The sequence below is a fragment of the Miniopterus natalensis genome, chromosome 16 (assembly GCF_054644295.1).
Source record: "Miniopterus natalensis isolate mMinNat1 chromosome 16, mMinNat1.hap1, whole genome shotgun sequence".
NCBI classification, from domain to species: Eukaryota; Metazoa; Chordata; class Mammalia; order Chiroptera; family Miniopteridae; genus Miniopterus; species Miniopterus natalensis.
The window spans coordinates 33,163,433-33,189,496 of record NC_142096.1 but is presented as its reverse complement, the minus strand read 5'-3'; the positions used below and the strand labels follow the sequence as shown (position 1 = coordinate 33,189,496).

The 26,064-nt window shown below is 43.4% G+C and overlaps 1 protein-coding gene across 2 annotated transcripts in view; it reads right to left on the bottom strand.

Annotated features, from left to right (window-relative positions):
- FAM91A1 (family with sequence similarity 91 member A1) overlaps positions 1-726 on the bottom strand; it is a 40,534-nt gene extending 39,808 nt beyond the window's left edge. For both annotated transcript variants that reach the window (XM_087825474.1, XM_087825475.1), the window contains exon 1: positions 622-726. In XM_087825474.1, the coding sequence (XP_087681600.1) occupies positions 622-693 (72 nt within the window). In that variant the 5' untranslated portion in view covers positions 694-726. The remainder of the gene's footprint in view (positions 1-621) is intronic.
- Positions 727-26,064: the final 25,338 nt, after the last annotated feature.

Sequence of the window (26,064 nt, the reverse complement as noted above, 5' to 3'; positions counted from 1 at the left end):
ACCCCAGCTCCAAGCAGATGCCTGTGCCCGCACCTCCGAGCTCCGGGGGCACTAGGTCGCTCGCTTCTCTCAAACACGCCTTCGCTCGTCAGAGCCTTTTCAAATGACCTGCCCTCTCCCGGGAAAATCTTGACTCCCTCTCATCCTTTAAAGGCCCAGTTTAAATGCCTCCGGTACATACCCCCGGGACGCTGCCTGGACCCTTTTTTACCTCCTCCTCTGTGCGCCCATATACATGATAACGCAGGTACTGAGGAGCTGCTGCCACCGGTGCCGTATTCGTTCGTTTCCCGTCCCTTTCCCGCCGCCCTGAAGTTCTGGAGGTCAGTGTTTTAAATCTCAGGTTCGCGGGCGCCTAGCGCAGTCCCGGGTGCACGGCGGCTCCAGGCAGAGGCGCCGGGGAGTCCAGGGTACGATCCCCCCCCACCCCTCTGACCCACGGCCCCCTCCTGTCTCGGTGGCCCCAGAGCCGCAGCCTCCTCGTCCCCGGGCTGCGGCTCGGCTTTCCCGAGACCCTGGCCGGGGAAGGGCGGGAGTCAGCCGCGAGGAACCGGCCCCGGCCCCGCGGGCGCCGCGAGCCGGAGACGGCGGGGCGGGGCCCGGCCGCAGGGGCGGCCGTACCTGCCTCACGTTGGCCGGCAACTTGCTCCAGGGGTAGTTGTGTCGGATGTGGAACTCCACGTCTATGTTCATGGTGCCGGGAGCCCGGGCAGGCGGCGCCGCCGACCGCGGCTGGAGCGACGCCTCCCGCCTGCCCGCCTGGCCGCCCTCGGCCTGTCAGGGGAGCGCGCGGAAGGCCCGCGCTCACACCGCCATCGGCCCGGACAGCGCCATGGCCAGGGCTCCCGACGGCTCGGCGCGGCCCGAGCCACGGGACACCGGGGCAGCGGGGACAGGCAGCGGGGACGCCTCCGGAGCTGCAAGTTTCTTCCTAGTTTCGGCCCGCCGGAAATGGCTTTGGACGTGCGTCACTTCCGCCCGCTGGCGCGAGGCCGGGGGGCGGGGCGCCCGGCTGGCCTCTTGCCCCGCCCTCTACCCCGGGGGGGCGGGGCAACGCGGTGGGGCGCGGAGGTACCGGGGTCACCGCCCCCCGCCCACGCCCTCAGTCTCCGGCTGTCACTCTCCCGAAGAATTACAGGAGGCGCTTGGGTCCGCATTGCCATGTTGGATGACCTGCTTTCCCCGAAACCTGGACCCAGGTGGCGCAAGAGCAGGCGATTCGCGGGAGCGACGCGAGAAGGGCCCATCGCGGGCTCCAAGCTGGGCAAGAGCAGTAACCCCCCAAAAAGCTCCCCCATAGCCAGCCCCAAGCCTGTGCCTCGGGGCAACGCCACCGTGTGAGCTTCTAAGTCAGAGCTTTCCCCCCGCAATTGAGCGAGAAGCTGAAGCAGCAGAGCAAAGGTCTGGGTAATAGCTGAATCTTGTGGCAGAGAAGATTTGGGATCTACTTCAAAGATCCAGGTTCCTAAAATGTAGAGATTTGGGGAGCTGAAATTTTACACAAGCTGGTGCTGACAAGTAGGGGAGGCACAAAGGGAATCGAGGAGATAAAGACCCTGGCATGCAGCCTCTTGGTTACTGCTTTCTTCTGCTCTCTCCACACAAATGCCTCCAGAGTCACTTGCTAAAGGCAGGAATCCAGCCTATCTTAATTTCGGTTCTAGTGAGATGCTTGGGAACAATTTCTTCCATAATTTGTTACATTAGCTTAGCAAACCCATGACCATTGTTCCCGGCAGCACCCAGAGACAAGTTCAGCATTTTTGCAACTATTTTTCAGCTTTAAACAATGTTTTTTTTATACACAGACACTTGTGTACTCAGGAATTTTTTATAAGATGTCTAGCCTGCATCTCAGCAGCCGAGCAGTCCGACTCATAGCAGGAACCCCATTGTGTCTGATGATTTGAAACAAATGTGGTCCACACCGCCCTTGCATAGATGCATTGGTCTCAGGTTATCCAATTATAAGAGCCCACAACTAAGTGCTTTGAATCCTGTGTTTACAGACCCTCGTCATCATAGCTAAAGTTAACAAAACTCAGACTATGAAACATTTAACAAATATTGATTACCTGCCTACTATGTATAAAGCCCTGGACTTGCAATAGATTGTTATTCCTCACAACCTTATGAAAGAATATCATTATTACTTTTCTGATTTAATAAATGAGGAAACAGGCCTGGCTGGGCTGCCTGACTTGCTTGCAAGATCACACAGGTTGTACGGACTGTGCCAAACTGAAACCCAAAGCTCCCTGATGCCAGAGCCATCCTTTTAATTCCTCGATTCAGGCTCTCCCTGGACTCTTCTGCCCCCTTTTCCAATTCAGACAATGTTCATTTAAAGTCAGCAACATAAATCTCCTTCAAAAATAATTTTTAATGATTCTAAGTACAGAACCCAAAATCTAACTTTGATTTAATGCAATGTAACAACAAAAATTAAAGTCAACATCATTTTTAAATCCCTGTACACAATTATTTTAGCTAATTATAACAGATGAACACCTGCTAAATTCATCTTTTTTATCAGCAAATATTGACTATAGTGTGGACACATCAAAAACTACGAAAGTAGATGGGAGATGATGGAGATGAACTCCTGCTGAATCAATAAGGCACAGACCTTTGAAAATTTGACCAGGAAAAGGAAAGATTCTGACTCAGTAGGTAGGAAAAAAATAGAAAAGACTCTAACTTAGTAAGTAGCTGAGAAAGGCAGAATTTGAAGGAGGAAATGGTAATGGGTCAAAGCTACGTATGGGAAGAATCCAAATGACAAGCCCTTCAGAGTAGAATCTGGTGACAGAGTTTGGCTTATGAAATACAGGGTGCTAATTAAAGTACTGATCTGCCTCATTTCCCCCAAGGTGACCGGTGTTTGAGAGTTTGGAAACAAAGCTGTTCAAAGAGACCACAGGTTAACCCACAGGGCTCAAAGGCCCCTCTGCTGGGAAGTTCAGGACAGGACTGCTCCCTCAACCAGCAGGAAGCACAAACAACTGTTCACTGGGCTCCACATGGAGCACTCATTATGTCACTGCGCCTTTTTGGTAAACAATAATGACTATCCTTTTAGGTCCTTCACTCAGGTCCCTGCTATTTCTGCTTCATTAGACATTTGCTTTTCAAAGTCCAGAGGGGTCAGAAACTGCAGAGTGTTAGAAGCCCTTTCCCAGAAGCTGCCATGCAAATGAACCTTGTGGGTGAACAGTGTGTTCAAAAATTCAAGGGCAATGAGATTTAGTCTTATCTGATTTTACCAACTCAGATGAAGGAAAATTACCCCATGGTTTGGGCAAGCTGCCCTTCAGAAAGACTACAGAACTGTTTCATTCCTGCAATTCCAACAAAAATAGTGAGCAGAAACAACCTGAACATAGGGAGCTTCCTGGTGATCTAATTTCACAGACTCCAGAATATCACTTTGTGTGTTATATGGAATAATGACTCCAAATATGTCCATGTCTCAATCCCTGGAACCTGAGAGTACGTTATTTTACATGGCAACAGGAACTTTTTAGATGTGATTAAGTTAAGAATCTTGAGATGGGGAGATTTTCCTAGACTATCTGAGTGGGCTCAATGTAATCACAGGGTCCTTATGAAAGGGAGGCTGGAGGGTCAGAGTCAGAGATGGAGATGGTGACAATGACGCAGAGGTCAGAGTGACTTAGGGCAGCCAGGCAAGGAATGTGGGCAGCTTCTTGGAGCTGGAAAAGAAAAGAGATTCACCCTCAGAGCTTCCAAAAAGAATCACAGCCCTGCCAACTCATTTTGGACTTCTGATCTCCAGAAGTCCAAGATAATAAATTTGTATCATTTTAAGCCATTCATCAGCAGCCATAGGATGTTAATATACTCCCCCAACAATGAAATATATTCCAACACCCCAAAAGCTTATGCATTAAATGTCATAATTAAATCATTGTCATTTAAATGTAAATTCCCTTAGGAGGAATAATAGCTTTTCAGCCTTTTGGGGGGGTTGTATACATGAACTATTACATTCTTTTCTGAGAGTAAGTGTGAAATAGAAAGAGCTTGGGAATTAAATGAGACCAGAGAAGCATCTGTAGAGGAGGAAATGGTGTCTGGAGAAAAGAAAGGGGAGGAAGCCACTGGAAACATTTTCTATTTCACAGTTTTGCCTGGGCTTGACCTTGGCCTTGGGTTTTCCTAATGTATATGCATTGCTCTGTCTCACGAACCAATTCATTGCCCCCTGATGCTGGACGCCATGACCTAGGTCGTTCCCACCTGACAGCTTCTGCCCTTGCTGTTCCTTTGGCCTTGAATGCACTCTTTTCCCCAGACTTTTGCATAGCAGGCTTCCTTCATTCCACCTGTTTTCATTTAGAGTGGCCGTCTCCAGCTACTTTGTCCAACTTACCCACTTCTCCACCTCCTCTCTCTAACGCACTATCTTTATTTCCTTCGTTGCAAGGAGCCACTTTCCCACGTTATCCTGTTTGGTTTCTTGTTTGCTGCCTGTCTCCCCAGCGAGAATATAATCTCGGTGCAGGAAGGACCTTGTCTGTTTCATTCATCAGTCTATCTCCAGTACTTAGAAACGAGCCTCGCACACAATAAGTGCTCAGTAAATACCACTGAATGTATTGAATGAGTGAGCTAGTGACATGACACCTGAGCTCTGAAATGTCACCTTCTCGGTTGTCTTCCCTGACCACTTTATTCAAAACTGTAACACATCCCCAGTCCTCCTCAGCTGTCTGCCCAGCATTGTTTTCCTTCATAGCACTTAATACCATCCTGTGTATTTAATAATTTACGTAGTTTTTAGAATTACTTGTCTCTCCCATTAGACTAGAAGTGCCCCCAAGGTAGGGGCTTTTGTCTGTTTTGTTCTCTGATGTGTCCTCAGGCTTAGAACAAGACATAGTAGTCACTGGATAAATATTGAATGAATGATTAGATGGGGCATAAGAAGCAGAATTCTCATAAAAATCCAGATTTGGGAATTCTCTTGAAAATGTGGAAAATCCCACAGCATTAGACCCCCTTTCCCAGAGGACAGGAGCTGAGGACAGGCCGCCTGGCGGGGTCGGAACAGGGACTTTCTCACGGGCCATGTTCTCCACGACTCCCACTGCCTGCTATGGACCTTGTCTGTTGTGAAAACCATCCTGCTTGAGCTTTGTTTATTCTGGAGTGGAGAAATATTTCTGTGCCCTCGTCTCTGTTGAAAGTAAAGAAAATAAAAGCCATCCTCTCTTGCATTACACACTTCAGAAATACATTTGCAATCCCCTAAACAAGCCATGCTGTTTCATCTCTTTGGGGCTTTGCACCCAGAATACTCTCTGGATGCCTTTTCCCTCTTCTCTACCTGGGAAACTTCTAGTCCTAGGTCTGCCAATGGAATCCTGAAGAGTCCCGGCGAGGATGGAGCAGTGAGAAAGGGGAAAGGTAATGTGGGACTTTTTTATTTTTTTTTTTACATTGAGGAGTTTCCAGGATTTTCATTTTGTGCAAATGGTGGGAAACAACTGAAGATTTACAAGTTTGTTTCAGAGAGAGGTAGAGAGATCCTCTTGCCATAGAGCCTGTGAAAGATTAACATTATGTATTTATGAATAATATAGAGAATGTGATATTTCTGCAATCTGGAGTCAGTGGGTGTTCATTTCTAAACGCTTCATGGTCCGACGGGACATGACCTTTCCAGGACCAAGCCCGCCCCCTCCGCTCCAGGAGCGGCTGTAATACCGGAGGCGCCCACTAGGGGCCGATCGCACCCAGCACTTCTTTACCTGAAACCCGCACGCTCTACTTTTCCCCTTTTCTGACTGTGGACTTTTCTCCAAACCATTCTCTCCGGCCTTTAGGTCCCTGAAATTCTTGATCTAATTTGTCTCCAGTGCCCGATAACAGGATTCTTCCTTGGAAATTGATGCCTTTGGGACCGCTGGGCAGTGGTTCAGCTGAGGTTTGTAGAATCTCAGGGTCATCACTGAGCCTGAAGTGTTGTGCCCTTTGGTAGCTCAGGTAGGGGGACAGGACAGTCAGCTACAAAGCATGAGTTATCCTTACTTGAATATATTTTCACAATATCTATGATGAGGAGTAAAATTTTTTAAAAATCACATTTTGGCCCTAGCTGGTTTGGTTCAGTGGTTAGAGCATCGGCTGGCAGACCTAAGGGTCCCGGGTTCGATTCTCACCAAGGGCACCTTCATCAGCTGCAGGCTCCATCCCGGTGCCATGGTGGGGGTGTGTGTGGGAGGCAACCAATCAATGTGTCTCTCTCATAGATGTTTCTCTCTCTCTCTCCCCCTTCCACTCTCTGAAAAGCAACGGAGAAAACATCCTCGAGTGAAGATTTAAAAAAAAAAAAAAATGAGGTTGGACTAGCTGGAAAAATAAACAGGCAAAAGGATAAGGTTATGAAAGCCTATAGAAGTGAGGAGGCAGCTGGAGAGTTACTCTTTTTTCCTCCATTATTTCATTAAATTAGTTAATTTAAGTAACTGGATAAGATACACAATAAAAAATGTTAATGCCAACTTTTTTGAAAAATAGGGGAGGGGATAGTCCTAGCAGAATGAGAATCACTTGAGAAGGTTTATACTACCAGTATCCAGGCCTCACACCAGAGCAATTATACCAGAATTCCTCAGTTGGACCCCAGCTATGCATATTTTTAAAATATCCCTAGGTGAGTCAAGGCACATCAAGGGTTGACAGCCACTTACCAGGCTTCCCTAGGTCTCAGGTACTCAATAAGCACTTGTTGAAATGAACTTGTAAGATGAGGAGTTGGAACAAAGATGCCTTCTAATGTGCATTCGAACACACTTGTGAGTACATAGCCAACTATAATATATTTTTTGCATATGCAAAATAAATCTAGACTTTTTCTCATGAGAATTAAGCAGGCCTCTGTTCAACATTCATGTAGACCAAGGAAATAATTTCACCACCCTTTGATAACCGTTGGGAGAGCTATGAGATAATTACACACTATTGGACTAATATGGAAATTATCTGAGTCTGCGTTACACATATGGCATTGGTCCATCTCCGATCATTTTAGCTTATTTGGGTACATTGTCACAGTGCCTTAGAACCTGGCTGAAATAAAATCTTTTTGTTTCCTTCTACATTATGTCATTGAAACTTTACGCCTCTAGCAACATATAATCTCTTAACTGTCTAACAAGAAATACAAGTTTGTCTACTAGTGTAAATGTGATCCAGAATTAAATTCAGGCATAGTAGGACTGTGTCACGACCTCTATCAATGAGATCTGAGTGAGAGAGAGGAGACCTTCTTGGCAACATTACAGCTGATCCCGGAAAAGGGTGAATCGGTTCTTTCCTGGTCCAGCTTTGTGTAAGCATTTGTTCCCTTGCTCTATAGAAATGTGAAATACTCTTTCTTTTAGAATTTGGGAAAATTAAATTAAACGTCATTAGAAACCATATCTTTTTATAATTTGTATAGCCTTAATGCAAAGTCATTTTTTATTATTGTTTTTCTTTCTTCTTTTTATTTTTAAAGAATATAGAAAGCCAACTGAATTGTGTAGCCAACTGAATTGTATACCTGATAAAAGGTAGATCCAGGGAAGGAGAAGTCAGAAAAAAATAATGAAAAAGCCAGCACCAACCATCTGCCTCTGAGAAAGTAACAATTATGAAAAAGAAAAGCAAAGAGAAAGTCAAGGTTCACCTTTTGAAATAAAATGTAGGATATTTTTAGTCTGAGTAACACCGTTTTGAAATCCAGGCTCTGTTGAGAAAGGGTTTTCTGAATTATTTTAGTTCCCATTGCCACATCTAAAGGGGAAACAGGGGAGGAAGATGGAATCTTCAAGGTGGGGCATTTGCCGAATAGAAAGCGTTGATTGACCCGATGAGATGACGGTATTTAAACCGGAAGGGCCAAATTAAGAGCATCTTAATTGGTGGATTTAAGGCCCCACTCCTCTCACCTCTACCCCCTACACACACACACACACACACACACACACACACACACTGCCCAGCCAGGCGAGAGTGTGAGGACAGTTAGGTCCACCTTCAAAAATAAAGCAGCTGCAATTTTCTTTGTCTATATGAATAGTCTCTTATGAACATTTTCAATCTCAAACAACTGCCAGCTTTATTCTGAGCTAAGACCTATTTTCTGCACATAGGAGATGAGGGGCAATATTGAAGTAGAGGGATAGTCACTCTATGTTCCTTTTAAGAGAGCATCAGTGTCCACACAGTACCATCCTTGGGTAGCACACCTTGGGTAGCAGGGCCTGTCAAGAGGGGAGGCATGGCAGGTTCCATGGGCTTCTCAGAAGGAACAATAAATAAGAGGACTCAGACTGTGACTTACCAAAGGGCCTGTATCTAAAGGGAACTGTGAATCTGTTGAAGGATTAAAGTTCCTGTGGTATTCTTTTTAGGCAGGTAATCCTGATCCGGGCTACAGAGAGTATATGGGGTGCAAGATTGCCTCATGGGCCCCATCCATGAAATTAACACAAAAGATTGTGATTAACTCTCAAATGTGAAAGAAACACAAAGTAGGTAACATTTTGGATTAAGGAAAATCCCAGAGGAAAATCTCTCACTCTGTAGACAGCTGGGAGAGGCTGGAAGACTCGACACGTGGATCCCGCCATGATATGATTCTTGCAGCCGAACAGCAGAAATAGTTAGCAACTGATTTTGTCTTGCTGTCAAATATATTGATTTCTGATTCTAGAGAAGGATTCATTTAACAAAAGGATACATTTTTTCAACAAAAATGTGCTAAGTGATTTCTAGGTCCTAGGCTAAGTATTTGGAGATAGACTAATAAGGCATGATCCTTACCTTTCAATGATTTACATTCTAGTATGGTTGAGAATCTGGGTCCTTACGTCAATGAAACACTGAACATGGTGATGGGTACAAGGTGATATGTAGGCCCAGTGGAAGAGTGTGGCTCTGCTGATTAAAAATTCTGGAAGCAATCATGGAGCAGGTGGGATTTTTTTTCTGGGCTTTAATGTTTGGGTAGATCTGAAAGGATTGGAAGGGAAAGTGTTTTGACTGGCAGAGAATGGTATGAGAGGTGCCACGCAGGCCAAGGCACACTAAAATAAAAAGGCTTAGCTAAAGCTCTTGCTAGAGTATGATGTCAATGATTTAATGACCGAAACTCCTCACCTGAAAGGTGACTTGACCTTTTGTAGCTTGTCAATGTTTTATGATATATTAATATAACATGATCATAATATTAAACTTTGTAATTAAAATCTTAACAAACATATTTAATTATAGAGAATGGATCTAGTTTATTTTACACAGAACACCACCACCCCCCAAAAATTTCTTTATATGACTAAACACCAAGTCAAGGAAAAAAAATGTGGACTGGCTTAAATATTTAAAGAGATTGAGGTCACTTATAATTTCTTGCCAAGTGTGTGGCCACTGGATTCTAGAAAAAATAAGGAGCTAGTTGTTCATAATAATAAATCACAGAGTTAAAGATTTACCACATACTGCATTAAAAACCAATAGCTGGTACAAGCTGGTACCATGCATTTATTTCTGAAATGAGAAACTAGACACACCTGCTATTAACAAATAATTACATGATACTGTGAGAGAATAGACAGGAAAACATACCAGAGCTGCTTAGTCATATCATTTCATCAGGCTGGATATGTTTCTGGGCTCCTCTGGGAATTCTGAGATGCTTCAGAATTTTCTAGACCAGGAGTTCTCAACAGGGGGCAATTTTGTCCCCAGGGGACAATTGGCAATGCCTGGAGACACTTTAGTCACCACTGGAGAAGGTATTACTAGCATCTCCTGAATAGAGGCCAGGAATGCTGTCCTAAAATGCATGGGACAGCCTGGCCAAAAAGAATTACCTGGCCCAAAATGTCAATAGTACCGACCATTTGACATAAAAGGGAGTTCTCCAAAAGCATTCACCTCCAAATTCCAGATCAGTTCTGAAGATTTTCCATACAATCATTGCACAGAAACCTACATCCACCCTAATTACATGGTTTTCAGGTAGGGAGCAGTGGCCTGAATTCTATTTAACTATTTACTGAGGGATCTCTGGTAGTTTAACCACTTTGTGCCTCCGGGTCCCCATCTGGAGAATTGGGAAAATAATAGTCACTATCTCATAAAATTGATGAGATGTTTAAACAAACAAACAAACAAACAAACAAACAAACGCAAAGTGCTTAGAATAGGGTCTGTCTGGCCCATAGAATTAAATAAATGTAAACATATTATTCTTGTTATCTAATATATTATTATTAAATGTAAACATATTATTATTGTTATGTTATGGCACAAAGAGAAATTTAATGATTTGCATTTATCTAGATAGACCAACTTCCAAAAGTTAAGTTATTTGAATAATAATTTCTAAGTATCATCAAACCTACTATTTACTCAAGATTTTTCTTAAAACTGTGATACTTCACACTCTTTATAAACTTTTTGTGTCCTTCACAGATTTGATGCCCTATTTGTATGTTTCTAATATACGTAAAATGATGCAAGGCTGTTTGGAATCATCTCATGTGCCCCATTGGCAGATGTGCCACAATTAGACAGTCACCCCCTTTCTAGTGGACTTGTATCATCCATTTGGCTGCTCGGCATCTAAACGTTGCATTAATCCGGCTGGAGGCAGAGTCCATCTCCAATCAAAGAAGCTGCAAGTGCCAAATACACTCCTTCCCAGCCACCCTTGCAGCTAAGGCATGAGCATGTGACCTCAGCTTCACCCATCAGACGTGCCTGCGCCTGAGTCAATCGTCTTGGTCTCAGCAAGATGAGCTCTCATGGCTACAGAGACATCCGGCCTTGGGAGGCTGAGGGGGCGAGAGTTTCTCACTGGTTCAAGGTTGCCCAATATCAAGCAAGTTCCCAGATTTGCAAACTCAGATGCTAGAGGGACTAGGCAAGTCATGTGAACGAGTAACATGACCTGGATAGGGGGTAGTGGTGATGTGGGAACATGAGCCCTTCATCTAAAGTGTGCCCACCCCCCCCCCCGCCATCTGTTTGCATGGGGGGGTGATAATTCCCATACTACCAGTTCTGATCTTTCAAGAAAAACAGGAATTCTGAGTTTTATGTGAAATTGACTGGCAACCAATTCAAACAAACAAACAAAAATCCACTGTGTGCCCTCAGTCCTCAGGCCACCTATATGCAAATTCCAGGGTATTCCTAAACCCTCTCACCTCTTACCTGCCTCTTAGTGGGAGGTTTGACTGAGAGAAAAGTTAAAGCAGCCTTTTTACTAATATTCAGGTAACTAATAATATTAAGTTATAATATCACTAGTAATAACATTAACATTAAGTATTAATACTACTTGATATCATTAAGTAGCAATAAAAATAAGTAATAAAATATTAGTAAGACTCCAAGACTTCCACATTTTCTACTTGCCTTGTAAGTAGAAGTCTTATTCCCTGATTAAGTTTCATGTCTCTGTACTTGTGTTCATGTTGTTTCATCTTCCTTTATTGACCCCACTTTGCCCAACTGCTTTTCCTTCTAAACCCTATATAAGGGCCATCTCCTTCTGGAAGCCCTCCATGATTTTCTCCCCCTCTCCCTCCTCCTCCTCTCTTCCACTCTAGGTTACGTACCCAATGGCACCCAGGGATAATATTCCAGACATTAAAAATAACGTCTTAGCCCCAATTCTCTAGAAAACAGATGGATAGAGCTTGCATGCTAACACTTTATCAGGGGGTACAATCGCAGGGCAGCAAGAGTGAGGGGGGGGAAATATGAATGAAGAAATGATAAAAAGTAAATAAAAGATACTATGTTCCTGAGCAAACCACAGCTTCTCGAGAAAACACAGTTTGCCCTGCCTCGGTAGCTCAGTTGGTTAGAGTGTGGTCCTGATACTCCAAGGTTGCAGGTTTGATCTCCACTCAGGGAGCGTTCAAGAATCAACCAATGAAGCATAAATAAGTAGAGCAACAAACTGATGTTTCTCTCTCTCTTTCTCTCTCTCCCCTCCCACTCTCTCTAAAAATCAATAAATTTTAAAAATTTTTAAAAAGAAAACAGTTTGTTGCTTAGTCTTGTGCGACAACTCTCAAGCATCAGTATGAAACTACTGCAACTCAAAACTGTTATGTAGGGGTAAGAGAAGTGAGAAATCTGTTGGCTCCTTCCTGTCTTCAACTTCCCATTGGAAATCTGAGCCATGGGATAGTGACTCCCTGGTACCAGAATGAGTGTCCAGGTGCACACAGGCTAACAGAAGGCCTGCCTCCACAGCGCCTTCCATAATGCAGGAGATGATGCCTGCATGTCTTCTCAACAATGATGCAATCAATGACACTAATAATCTCTTTATCACATATCTTTAGCATTTTCACAGTGCTCAGCACATAGTAGGTCAATTTGGTTTATTTCAGCAGATTTCATAAAACATCTAGGCTTGTCAAGTGAAATGAAACACAGAGGTAGGTAATAACAACCTTGAAATACCAAGCCCATCTTTCAACTCAATACCGCAGCATTTACAAACCTTGTGTTAGTCAGGGTTCTCCAGAGAAACAGAACCAATACATACATACATTTATAGTATATGAATTGGGCCACACAGCTATGGAGGCTAAGATGTCCCACAATCTGCCTTCTGCAAGCCATAGAAGCAGGAAAGCTCATGGTATAATTCAGTCCAAGTCTGAAGGCCTGAGAACCAGATCTCCAATGCCCAAGAGTGGGGGAAGATGGATGTCCCAGCTCAAGGAGAGAGAGCAGGAATTGGACCTTCCTTTGCCTCTTTTGTTCTATTGAGACCCTCACTTCAATGAGGGGCAACCTTCTCTTCACTCATGTCTACTGAATCAAATGCTAATCTCTTCTGGAAACACCCCACATCAGTGAGGGGCAACCTTCTCTTCACTCATGTCTGCTGAATCAAATGCTAATTTCTACTGAAAATACCCTCACAGACACACCCAGAAATAATGCTTTACCAGCTTCTGGGCATCCCTAAGCCCAGTCAAGCTGACACATAAAATGAACTAGCACACTCACCAATCCAAAGTACACTGACCTCTGGCCTTCCTCCCCGTTCCAACCCCCCTCTGTACTCTCAGGTACCACAGGACAATCTTCTCTTGGGTGGTTGCTCTAGACAAAATTCTACCCAATTAAAACCCTGCAGTGTATATAACAGCTATCATTAGGCACCTGGGGTTTTACTATTGCCTGTGTGATGCAGTTGATTTTTCTACAAGAAGGTCTTTGTGTATCTTTTCAACCAACTAAAAATGTTCCTTTTTAAACACTTGCTCACAACAGGGTCCCCTCCCCAAATTCCCTTGACAACCCCAAATCAACAACAAATGAATATTTTTACGTAGAAAACGAGTCCCCAACCATATGGGATTTTTATATTTGCTAAGGGGGGGGGGGGGGGGACAGTGCTGTTTGCAATTCTTATCGCTGTTTATTTTGTGCATCTACTGAGCACATAATTACTTTTTGTCTGTGTATTTGTTTTCTCAGCCAGCTGCTAAACATATTTGAGGTACACAGCACCCCAATATCTTCACTCACTGATCATTTGAAAGGCTTCATGTTGTCTTAGCCACTTAAAATGTACCCCAAAAGTAAACTGCAAAACTCTGAACTTGCTCTTCTCGGGGGGGCTGATAAATATGAGTAGGATTAAAATGAGGATTTAAAAAAATAAATTGTGGAAAAGAAATTGTCAGCTTATCTAAGTTACTGATTAAATTCTGAGCAATGCGTGATCGTACCTGTTACTTTGAGAATTCTATCTGTAAAAGTCTTGACTATCAGGAAATACTAGGACGCCTTTGTTATCTGTTAAAAAGTGATGTGTAACCTTCATCACTTTACCTTTTGGCATTTCTATGGCATATTGGTCAGCAAGTGATTTATTAGCTTTTTGTACTATTAATGATCTATCTTTTATCGCTATGTAGGACTTATATGACAGTTTTGTACAGCCTTTAAAGATAGTTCGGGAATATTCATGAGATCTGAAATGCAGACTGAGAAAAGATTTTTATGGAATAGCATTCTTAGTCTACCTTTTGCCATGTGTAGATCATCAAATAAAGCTTATCGACCTCCTGAGTGGAGCCCACACATGCTGGTCCTTGGGAGAGCAAAGGGCCTCAGAACAAAGAACTTGCAACATGTGCCTTCTTTATAGAAAGTTCAGGTCTTGAAGTCAGCCAGCAATATAGAGCCAAAATACGGGGGAGTTTAAGAGACAAGGAGCTCTTCCTATCTTAGGCATCTTAGCCATAGCGTGCCCTTGTAAAGTAAAATTTAATTTACAATGTGGAACAGGCTTTCAATGTCATAAATGTAATCAGAGTCTGAAAATGGGGATCTTGCATCTTGCTGCTGCTTAGCCCAGAATCATGAAATGAAAAGTCAGAAACAGCCCGGCTGGAATGGCTCAGCAGTTGAGCATTGACCTACGAACCAAAAGGTCACTGGTTCAATTCCCAGTCAGGACACATGCCTGGGTTTCAGGCTCGATCCCGAGTAGGGGGCATGCAGGAGGCAGCCGATCATTGATGTTTCTATCTCTATATCCCTCTCCCTTCCCCCCTCTCTAAAAAAAATCAATTAAAACATATTTCTTTAAAAAAAGAGAAGTCAGAAACTTTTTTTTTTTTTTTTGGCACATTAACACTGGCAGTGCTAACCTTAGGCAAATTTTTGGAACAAAAAAATGTGTTGTTTTTTTTTTAATGGATATTAATACATTTTAATAAAAAAGGGCTAGATAAATGGTCCAAGTAGTCTTGAGATGGAAGGGACTTTACAAGGTGCTGTCTAACCCCAAGCTGTAGAGTTATAAAAATGGAAGTCTGTGAAGAGAAAGAGACAGCTCATGGTCCCCAGCTAAGTACAGAGTAGCAGGATGGGGCAGAGCCTCTGCCTGGTGAGCGAGGTGGCCAGGGAGACCCGTGCATCCTTGGAGTGACATTGTGAGCAGCCGCCTGCTCTACCTCATCCCGATCAGGCTGACTCCAATGATAATCAATTCTCTTTACAAGAACTCAATTAAATTTGCTAAATTTCAAAAATTAAACTGAATAAAAATGTATTATTCCAGATCTTAGCTATTGTAAGCTGTGCTTTTATGGACATCGGGGTACATATATCCTTTCTGATGAATGTTTCAGGATTCTTAGGATACATTCCTAGGAGTGGAATCACTGGGTGGAACGGCAGCTCCATTTTTAATTTTTTGAGGAAGCTCCATACTGTTTTCCATAGTGGCTGCCCCAGTCTGCATTCCCACCAGCAGTGTACTAGGGTTCCCCTTTCTCCACACCCTCGCCAGCACATGTTGTTTGTTGATTTGTTGATGGCAGCCATTCTGACAGGTGCCCATCAGTAGATGAGTGGATAAGAAAGCTGTGGCACATTTACACCGTGGAATACTACGCAGCTGTAAAGAAGAAGAATCTCGTACCCTTTGGGACAGTATGGATGGACCTGGAGAATATTATGCTAAGTGAAATAAGCCAGGCAGCGAAAGACAAATATCACATGATTTCGCTTATACGTGGAATCTAAAGAACTTAATAAACTGATGAACAGAATAGATTCAATGACATGGAAGCATAGATGAGACTGATGAATATCAGAGGTACAGAGGGAGGGAGGGCAGGCGGGTGGGTGGAGGGGGAGAGAGTAACCAAAGAATTTATATGCATTTATGTACAACCCAAGGACATGGACAATGGTGGGGAGAGGGACTGGGGAGGGGGAAGGAACGGGGTGGAACGGGTCATTGGGGAGAAAAAGGGACATCTGTAATATTTTAAACAATAATAAAACTAACTAACTAAATAAATAAATAAGAAACAATTAAAAAAAAAGTATTATTAATTTGTAATGAAAAAAGTAAAACTATCTGAGAAAAGATTGCTTCATTCACATGACATGTATATGCCTAAAAGTCTGTAAGGTCAATTTTTACAAATAAAATATATTTTAGACACTTCGCTCGCCTCGTAGATTGCATTCAGCACAGTTACCTGCTCACCTGCTTGGGACACTGTCCTGCCTTTCCAGACATCGAATTCTCCCCGTTTCGCTCAGTGATGACCCACTGCTCCTTCCTGCCCCCTGTGCTGTCTCCCCGCTTCCCCGGTCCAGCAGGCTCAGCCCTGAGCCCTCTCCTCTGTCCCCCCCTCTGCTCCTCTCCACCCGCCCACTCTCCACCCACCTGACTTCCGACTTAACTGAGGCTCACGATCCCCAAAGGCACCTCTAACCCAGGCATCCTTCCTCCCCAACTGCCCGTGGACATCACCCCCTGCGTGTCCAATAAACATCTCACTCACGCTTCACAGATTCAAAGCCAAAAATCCTGGTGGCCCTGCTCCGAGACCTCCTCCCTCCCCCGAGGCTTCCTCACCTCAGTTAGAGGTACGGCCTTCTATCCAGGGCCTGGAGCCTCAAAGCTGGGAGACACAGGCTGAATTTTCCTCTGTCCTCTGTCCCCAGCTCCAATCCATCCGCAAGTCCTCTTGGCTCCACTTCCAGATCGGTGTCCACCTCTAACCGCCACCCCTGCATCCAGCCCCTGGATCTCTCACCTGCTCCATGCAGAAGCCTCCCCACCCGTGTGTTTTCTTCTGCCCTGCCGCAGAGAAATCCATGCGTACACACACCTAGGGCAACCTTTTAAACACTAAACAGGTCGTGCCGCTCTCCTAGCTAAAATTCTTCAGTGATTTCAAAATTCTCTGCAAGGAACTTCAAAGCCCTCGCCATAGCCAGCCAGAGCCTGCTGTTTCTTCTGCCTTCTCTCCACTTTCATCGCACTCTCCTCCCTCCAGCTTCCAAGCTGACATCTTTTCTGATAGTCAAATGTACCAAAGCGTTTTGACCTCAGGGCCTCCTTTTTCTGGCCTGAAATTACCTTTCCTACCTCTTCAAAATGCTGTGTCTATTCTCCAGGTTCCAGCCCCCAGCCCCCAGCCCCCAGCCCCCTGTTGCACACAGGCCTCTCCTTCCTGCCCCCTTGCAGTTCACCCTCCCAACTGCTCACCTTCTCATCACTGTCAGTTTCCATCACAGCCTCACACTTTTCAAAATCTGTAATTATGTTGTTTGTGTCCACTTCTTTATGTTTCCCCCAACAGAATGTAAGCCCCGCAGGGCTCAGACTTGGTTCTGTGACCATCAGTCCCTAGTGTCCAGCAGAGCACCTGGCACATAGTAGACACTCAATAAATTATCTATTTCATTCATTAAGTAAGCAGTGGATTAGAATGTGCGAATTAATCAATTCCCTTTAAAAGAAAGCTAATAGGAAACAATTTAAGAACTGCAGGATCACGCACAGGCTCATTCCTAACCTGCATTGGTTTAATGTGAAGAAAAATCCCTGTACAAACACACACACACACACACACACACACACTTTTTCCAACCAAATTACTCATTTATTGAAGGAATTTTTGCATGAATTAAATTGCTGCTAAGAAATTTTTATGTCCCTTGGAGTTCTTCATAACAAAATCTGACCAATGGGAGACAGCTTTCTAAAAAATCCATTGCTCTTAGTCACTCACTCAACAAATAACTGTTATAAGGCAGCTGCATTATTTCCATGTGACAAGTGTCATCCAAGGCTATGAATACAGAAAGGTAGAGAGGAAACAGTCATTGCCTTTGGGATGTCTTATTTTGGGGTGAGAATATGTAAACAGGGAAACAAATTTAAAAACAGTGTTCCCTTTAGGCCTAAGGATATTTGAGATAAGGCTCAGTTTGGGGGAAAAGACCAGACTAAAAGGGAATCTCACATACTGGTGGTGGGAAAGGTTTTGTCCATTGGGACTTTTATTAGCTGTCTTATAAATACCTGAAGTACAAAAATGCGTCCAAACTCAAGGCATTCGTTTTCTTTTCTAAAATTTAGAACTTTTATCTAACATTCCTCCCTGTAGTTTACTCCCACAAATCAACAGAGACTGGAAAAGTTATTTCTAGTAAGAGAAGAGCAGTGTGGGGGGAAAGTATCTTGTGCTTGGGAGCTTTTAGAAGCGTAAGGACTCTCAGGAATAGTGAGGTACTGGTATATTTAGTATAACTACATCCTTGCTTAGAAGATGGGTGTGAGGCCCAACCACTCCCCAAGGTGACACAGTGACCACAGGACTGAAGTGAGCGGGACAATCCCACTCAATAAGACCTAGGCCTCCCTCATATTTTCTGTGTATAACCCAGCTTCCCTGGTTCTCTGAAGTTGGGAGAGGGGTGGCAGCTGCAGGGTGGAACAGCAATAAAACCGATCACATTGCGCTAAGAGCTGACCTGCCTCTCCGCTTGCCATGCAGAATGTTGTTCTTGTGTCTTTTTTAGTCCAAACCTTCCTCCACCATTAAATTTTCTCATACCCCTTAAGAAACAAAACAAAATTAGTGGGTGAGGGCTGACCCGGAGGAGGCAGCCTGCATCACAAGGCTACATATTCCTCATTTGTGTCGCGTTGCTTTTATCACTTTCTCTGATGAACCATCCGACCTCTTTGATGCCTCTCTCTTCTTCCACCTCCAGGCCGGCTTCCTAAGCTGGCCCTCGGTCTTTCCCTCCCTTCCTGTGCTCTGCCCCCGCACGGCTCCAGACTCTAACGCCCCCTGCGGAGGGCTCCCTGGTCGCTGTATCCCTCACTTCCCAGCCAAGCCCAGTTCTCTCAACTCTTCTCTTTGGGGGTCTTCCAGCACCTCAACTTCCCTCTTTCCCTCCTAGAGTAGCTCCTTCCTTGATTGCTCCATTGCTGAAGACACCAGCACCAAGCCCCACTCACTCCCACAGGACGGGGCCATTAGAAGAGGGACACTGCTCAGGTGTGTGGACAGCTATTGAATGTGCCCAACCACAGGCGGGTCAGCCACAGCCAGGCCGCCCAAGGGGGTAAACAGAAAGCTGTACCACAAGTGAGAGTTCCAAGGGAAAGGGCACTTAACTCCTCTTTCAGTGGCTCCAATGTCAATTCTCAGCCTCCGAGTGGCCTCCAAACACTCCCATCCTCATGGTCTCTCCCTTCTCCCTTCTTTTCCCTTCTCTTACTTCCCACATGCTGCCCCTTTGCCTTCTGTAGTGGACATATTTGGTTTTGACCAGCCTACCATCTATTCACCCTTCTTTTATCAAGGACACCCCAATTTCCTCCAGACAACCACCCCTCTCCCACTCTCAGACCATGTGATTTGGGTGGGGTTGGCTCCTCTCTCAACTCTAGAGGTGACATAAAATCCAGTCCTCACAACAGCTATGGTGACCTGTTCAGAGATGAGCATGAGTCCCAGTTTGGGCCAGAGAATCAGACCAGAACATACATTAAGACTTAGGGTGCCTAGAACACCAGTCAGAAAGAATCTATGCACCCCTATGCATATAGCAGCACAGTTTACAATAGCTAAGATCTGGAAACAGCCCCAGTGCCCATCAGTAGGTGAGTGGATAAAAAAGCTGTGGGACATTTACACCATGGAATACTACGCAGCTGTAAAGAAGAAGGATCTCATACCCTTTGGGACAGTATGGATGGTCCTGGAGAGTATTATGCTCAGTGAAATAAGCCAGGCAGCGAAAGACAAACATCACATGATCTCACTTATACGTGGAATTTAAAGAACTTAATAAACTGATGAACAGAAATGATTCAATGACATGGTAGCATGGATCAGAACTGACGAATCTCAGAGGGATGGAGGGCGGTGGGTGGGTGGAGGGGGAGAGATTAATCAAAGAACTTATAATGCAAATATGCACAACTCAAGGACACGGACAATGGTGAGGAGAGGGACTGGGGAGGGGGGTGGGGCGGGGTGGAATGGGTTAATGGGGAGAAAAAGGGACATCTGTAATATTTTGAACAACAATAATAATAATAATAATAATAAACTTAGGGTGAAGGGAAGGTCTCACTTTCCTTTCCCTGGTTTTGGGATTGTGTGGATGGAAATGTGGATCCGCTGCCAGCCGTCTTGCCTTTGAGAAGGGAATCCCTTTGAGAGAAAGCACACCTGAGGCACGGAGAGAGATAGCGAAATATTCTGAGTAGCTAGATCCAGCTGTGCCTGAAGCTAATCCTTTCTCCAGTTATGTGATCCACTAAATTCCTTGTTTCCTTAAGTTGTTGTGAGTCAGGTTTTTAGTCACTCGCAACCAAAAGAGTCCCATTATAGCTTCCTAAATCCAAATTATTTACAGGAGTTTAGGTCTGGAAGTAAATGTAGAGGTGAAATCTGTTACTGGGGAGACTGTGACTCTGATGTGATCACACTCATAAGCCATCAGAGATCAGCCTAAAACCTAGGTCTTCACTCTCTTGGGTTTTTGCTATGGTCTTTCTGCCACAAAATGCTACATTCAATCAAGGTGTTTTTCTTATATGGATGTTTTACTTCCCCAACTAGAGCGTAAGTACCCACCAGGGCAGGGGTGGAGCTGTGTCCCGGATCTCTCGCATGCCCTAGAGCCTAGCATGTGGCGAATATAGAATATGTACTTGTTAACCAATCACTGAGCTAAGAGGCTTCTTTTTCTAGGAGCTTTTGAAAAATTGTTTTTATGCTTGCAAGCTGAAATGTATTACTTTCATGCTTTATACTACTTGGGAAGGTATAAGAGTATAGAAATAGTTGTTTTTAGCAACCATAACCATTTTCTGCAGATTTCAGTCTTTTTCTTTAAGTTGCAGAATACAAAATCAATACACGGAAATCTGTTGCAATTTTTTCTTGTTGATAATATTACAGATGTCCCCATATCCCTCCTTTGCCCCCACAGCTAGCCCCCCCCCACCTTCACCACACATTACCGTCTATGTCCATGGGTTATGCATATACACATATGTGTTCATTGGCTAATCTCTTCCAGTTCCCCTCCGCTCTGAGATCTGTCGTCTGTTCCATGTATCCAGACCAGCAACAGCTTTTTTTAAGTAGCCGTTACATGCAGACACTGTGGAGATTTGTCAAGCAATAGGCCTGTCTCTGCTCTTGGGAATTTATTAACTAATGTGGAGGGGGAAAAACTATAAACAAACATGACAAAATATTAACATTTTTGCTTTTGTTTATGTAGAGAAAAATATCAGTCTAAAAATCAACTACAATTTTTGGATTCTACCTAAATTACACTAAATAAATAAAATATTATGGATTCTCCCTGCAGAAATAGATATTGGGCAAGTGTTCAATTTGTCTGTTATATTTTAAAAATCAGCATCTGTGTGCTTTTGTTATTTTCAATACTGTATGACTACAAAATAACCTGAAACACTTGTGATCTTATCATATATTCGAGATTTTCCCAAAGCCTTTCTAAATGGAAATGTTATCAAATGCAAATTATACAACATAATGCATTTGCTGTGGGAAACATAGCAACTAATGAGGTATTTTTGGGGTTTTTTTGGGGGGGGGTTTAGATGTTGCATTAGTTCCTGGGTCTGCTGTAACAAAGTACAACAAATTGGGTGACTTAAAGCAACAGGAATTTATTGCTTCATAGTTCTGGAGGCCAGAAGTCCAAGATCAGGCTGCTGGTAGGGCCCTGCTCCCTATGAAACCTGTAGGGGAGAACCCCCCGCCCCCATCCCCTGCCTCTTCCTGGCATCTGGTGGTGGCCGTCAGTCTTTGGTGCTCTTTGTCTGTAGCTAAATCTGCCTCTATCGTGACATGGCCTTTTCTTTTCCTGTGTGTGTGTCTTCACATGGTATTTTCCTCTTCTTATAAAGACACCAGTTATAATGGGGTCAGGCCCACCCTAAGGACCTCTTCTTAACTTGATAACATGTGCAAAGGCCCTATTTCCAAATGAAGTCACCTTCACAGGTACTGAGGGTTATGACCTCAATGCATCTTTATTTCTGGAGGGGGTAGGGGTGCAATTTAACTCTTAATAGATGTATAAGTAGCATTTTTTAAAAGTATTAGAAACTTAACTTTAGCGGGGGGTACAGAAGGAAAGACTCTTCAGCCAGAATGAATTATGACTTGCTATGGAGACTCACAAGGTTAGGGGGAATTAAGACTTTGGCAGACATCCCCACTTTGAGAACCACCAAACCCAAGAGGTGGAAATAAATAGACCTAGTCTACTAAAGATATTACACAGCACCTATTAATAACTTAGAATCACTAAATATTCATAATGATACAAAAAAACAAACAAACAATCCTCTTGATGTTCTTCTGGGCCTTCTCTGCCCCTGTCGTGTCTTCTCACCCTTCCTTCCCAAGCAGTTCTCCACCTTCTCTCTGGGCCTCCAGCCCTGACATCCTTCCAGAAATTCCTAGAGGAATTCTCCTTCCCCTGCTGTTGCTTAGAATTACCCTGGCCACCTTACTGCATACCCATCCAGCTGAGGAGGAGACAGGAGGAGGTGATATTAGGAAGAGTTATGTTTCAGCCAAATCCAAACCTGACTCTGGAAAAATTTAAATACCCCAGAGGTGGCTCTAGTGGTGGTGATCTAGGAAAATTAAAACAAAACAGTGTCAGCTTCTCACTTGGCCTCTAAGCATTGTGTCCTGTGTCTTTCACCTCCCTGGAGCCATAAACTGCACATGACTCTTCTTTACGCATTTCCTGTGCTCAGTAGCTCAGCACCCTGGAGCAGAGCTTATCTCTGCATCGAACACTGCACATCCATCGGATGGGCCTGTTCCTCCTGGACTTTGAGCTTCAACAGTCGGGGGTGGGAGAGGAAGGGCGGGAGAGAGACGTCACTGGCCAAGGAGTCTGGGAGGGGTCAGTGATGCGGAGGTTGAGTCACAGAGGGGGGCGGGGAGGGCTGGGCCCTGAGAAGCCTGGGGCTGGGAAAACCTGTGGAGCACAAATTACACACTAACGACAAAATAATAGCGAAGGGTCAAAGCGTTAGTTGTAACTGACGTCTTCTTGTGTGTGTCCCCCCCCCCAGTTCCGCTGGCAGCTCCTGGAGGGGAGTTTTGTCTTGTTTGCCACCCTATTTCCAGCGCTCATGCCCCTGCCTGGCACACGAGAGGCTCCAGCCTCTGACCACCTTTCATTTCTTCTCATTTGCAAAAGCTCTTTCCTATTGCTGAGCCTTAGCCCAAGCTAAGAACACCTGATCTGGAACACTTTCTCTTTTGAAACGATGGGCTCCTTTTCATGCTTTGGTCCCCAGCTTAAATGTTAGCTCCCTGAAGAGCACACATTCTGCTCAAAGTAAATCGCACACGTGCACGCACACGCGTCCCCCTTTGTCGCAGCGTCCTGTCTGTGGCCTTCGCAGCCCATACAACAACCTGCAATGGGTTGCTTCTTGGGCAGCTCCTCCACTTGACTGTTCTAGGAAGAGAAAATTCACATCCATCTTGTCCACTGTTGTAGCCCCAACAATCAGCACATCCAAGGCTTTCAATAGATATAGGTTAAAGAACAAAAGAATCAACATACACACTCAGAATTTAATAAGCCTGTCAGAATTTTAATACTGTGTTACATGGGAATTTTGGCATAAACTAAAGATGGCATCTTAGACCAGAAGAGGAAAGGTGAATTATGTATTAACTATCTCGGATTGATTAAACAACCAAAACGAAAGCTGACTCTGTTCCCTCCTTACTCAATTCCAAATGGATCAAAGATGTAAGCCTTAAAAAGTGAAGTCATTAAAAGAACTCGAGGAAAACGTACACAAAGTTTTAATCCTCTTAATGCAGAGATGTTTTTCTAAGCAAGCCAAGGAAGGAAAGAGTGATCTACTTAAATAATAAATGCTAACACTTTCTTCACACACACGTACACACTCAAAACATACTCAGAGACAAAAGACAACACGTTGGGGAAAAACAATTGTTACACTTGACTGAAGCCTTGCTATTATTATAAACCAAGTGTTGTTACAAATAAATAATGAAAACACTAATAACTCAAAGTAAAAATAAAGGACATACACAGACCACAGAAAAATCCATGCAAATGGCTTTTTAAAAATGGGATATACGATTTTAGGAATATCAAAGGAAAGGAATGTACATTAAACAGTGAGGTAACCATTTTTCATCTTTGAAATTGGCAGAAATGAAAAACTTTAATAATGTTCAGTGTTGGCCGATATGTGGGGAAATGAGCACTGACATATTATCCTGGGGGTGGGGCACACGCTTTGTCTGTTGAAAGTCGGCCTCATCTGTCGGCTGGCCCTTGAGAGTGGTTCAGCATATTTATGTCCGCGAGAAGGACAGCTTGGCAACATTTATTGGAATTTTAAACGCACATACTCTTTGGCCAGCAATTGCATCCTAACATTTTATCCTACAGATAAACAGGGACACATATGCAAAGATTCAGTGACCTTGAATAGTGGACTGATGAAATAAGGTTTGGTTCATACCCATAATAAACAACCACATGGCCAATGACATGTATGTGTTTAGCATATGAAGCATACAAGGTATGGAACAGAATGCATTGTACAAATTCATTTGTTGAGAGAGAAAAAAAGGAGTCCAGAGCTAAGAGATAAACAGATAAATAGAGAGACAGACACACATGGCTGTGTACACGTACCATTTCTGGAAGGATTAACAAGAAACCACGGGGGGAGGATCTGGGAGGTCAGGAGGCTTACTATTCATGGGAACTTTTCATATTATTAGAAAAAAAATTTACTAACTGCATGTATTACTTTTTAAAATTTAAAAACTAGCTAAATTATAAAAATGATGTTAGCATAACTCAGTGTAGACCTTCAAAGATTCTCTGTACCAATAATAGTGATGTTAGTAAAATAGATTTTTCAGTCTTTCTTGTTTGGGTAATGCTTTTATTATTACAAGGTATGAAATTTTAAATGAATATCTAACATTTTTTAAAAACACTCTTTCAATAATCCAGAAGTGAGAGAGGTTTAGCCCTTTAGTTGTAAAGAAGTTATTTAACTTAAAAAGCCTACTCTTGATTTTCTAATAAATATTTTATTTTAAAAAGGGCCTGCCAAGGCAGCTTGGACAAGTTAAGCTCATTTGTAGATATGGCCACTCCCTACCCATCCCCAACCATGTATTCAAACTCAATGCCAAAGGTTACTTATTAAACTAAAGAGATATTATGTCCTGGGAAAACCATTATAAATTTGGCCTTTAGGAGAGCTGATCTCTTAATAAAATACAGAACAACTATCTCAGAAAAACGAAAATGGGCAATCATCAGGTAAGTATTTATTGCCTTTGGGAATCGAACACAGTTTTTGTTTTGGTTATAGCATGTGTAGAAATTTAAACTATGAAATCATGATTGATACTTTTAGACTTTTGGGTTGTGATTACCCCTTATTACTGGTTTTCAAACAGCATCCCATGCTTTTAAAATGCTTTTGGAATATATTTTTTTCTCCATCAGTCTAAAACCTCTTAGGAGGGAGATTAAAATGCTTTTAGAAAAGTGTTTAAAATGGGGTGGTAAATAGTGCCCTGTAGAGAGAAAAATGGTTAATATGTATTTGTGGGATGAATAACTAGTGCTATTAGTAAATAGCAAAGTTGCACAAAAGTTCATAGACTATGATCATCAGGGTTTTGCAGGGAAGAGAGGGTCTTGTTGCAAATATCAGTAGATCAAGGTAAAAATACTTCTACAAGGCCATATAACTTGGATTGAAAGGTGAAAATATACCAGTATTATTTCTAAACAGAGTCAAACACCCAGATATTTGCAAATATCCATGAAACAGACTCAGTAGTTTACTTTTCTTCTGCAATGCCTAGGTTAATGTGAATGACATGTCTCAATCACTAGTAACCAACAAGTGACTAAAAGACTACCAGCTGGAACCAACTATCCACAGGGCAGGGCAGAGTAAAACCTTGAAAAATGAATAGCTAAAGCTGTTGAAATAAGAATTTTAATAAGGTCTTGCTGCATCTACTATAGCTTCCTGCAGCAAGAATGATTTATTAGGTGAACAGTAGGAGCAAAGAGAATAAAATTCCAAAATTTTATGTAAATTCTGACTTCGTTTATGTGGTTTTTTCCTTTGCTGTAAATTAAACT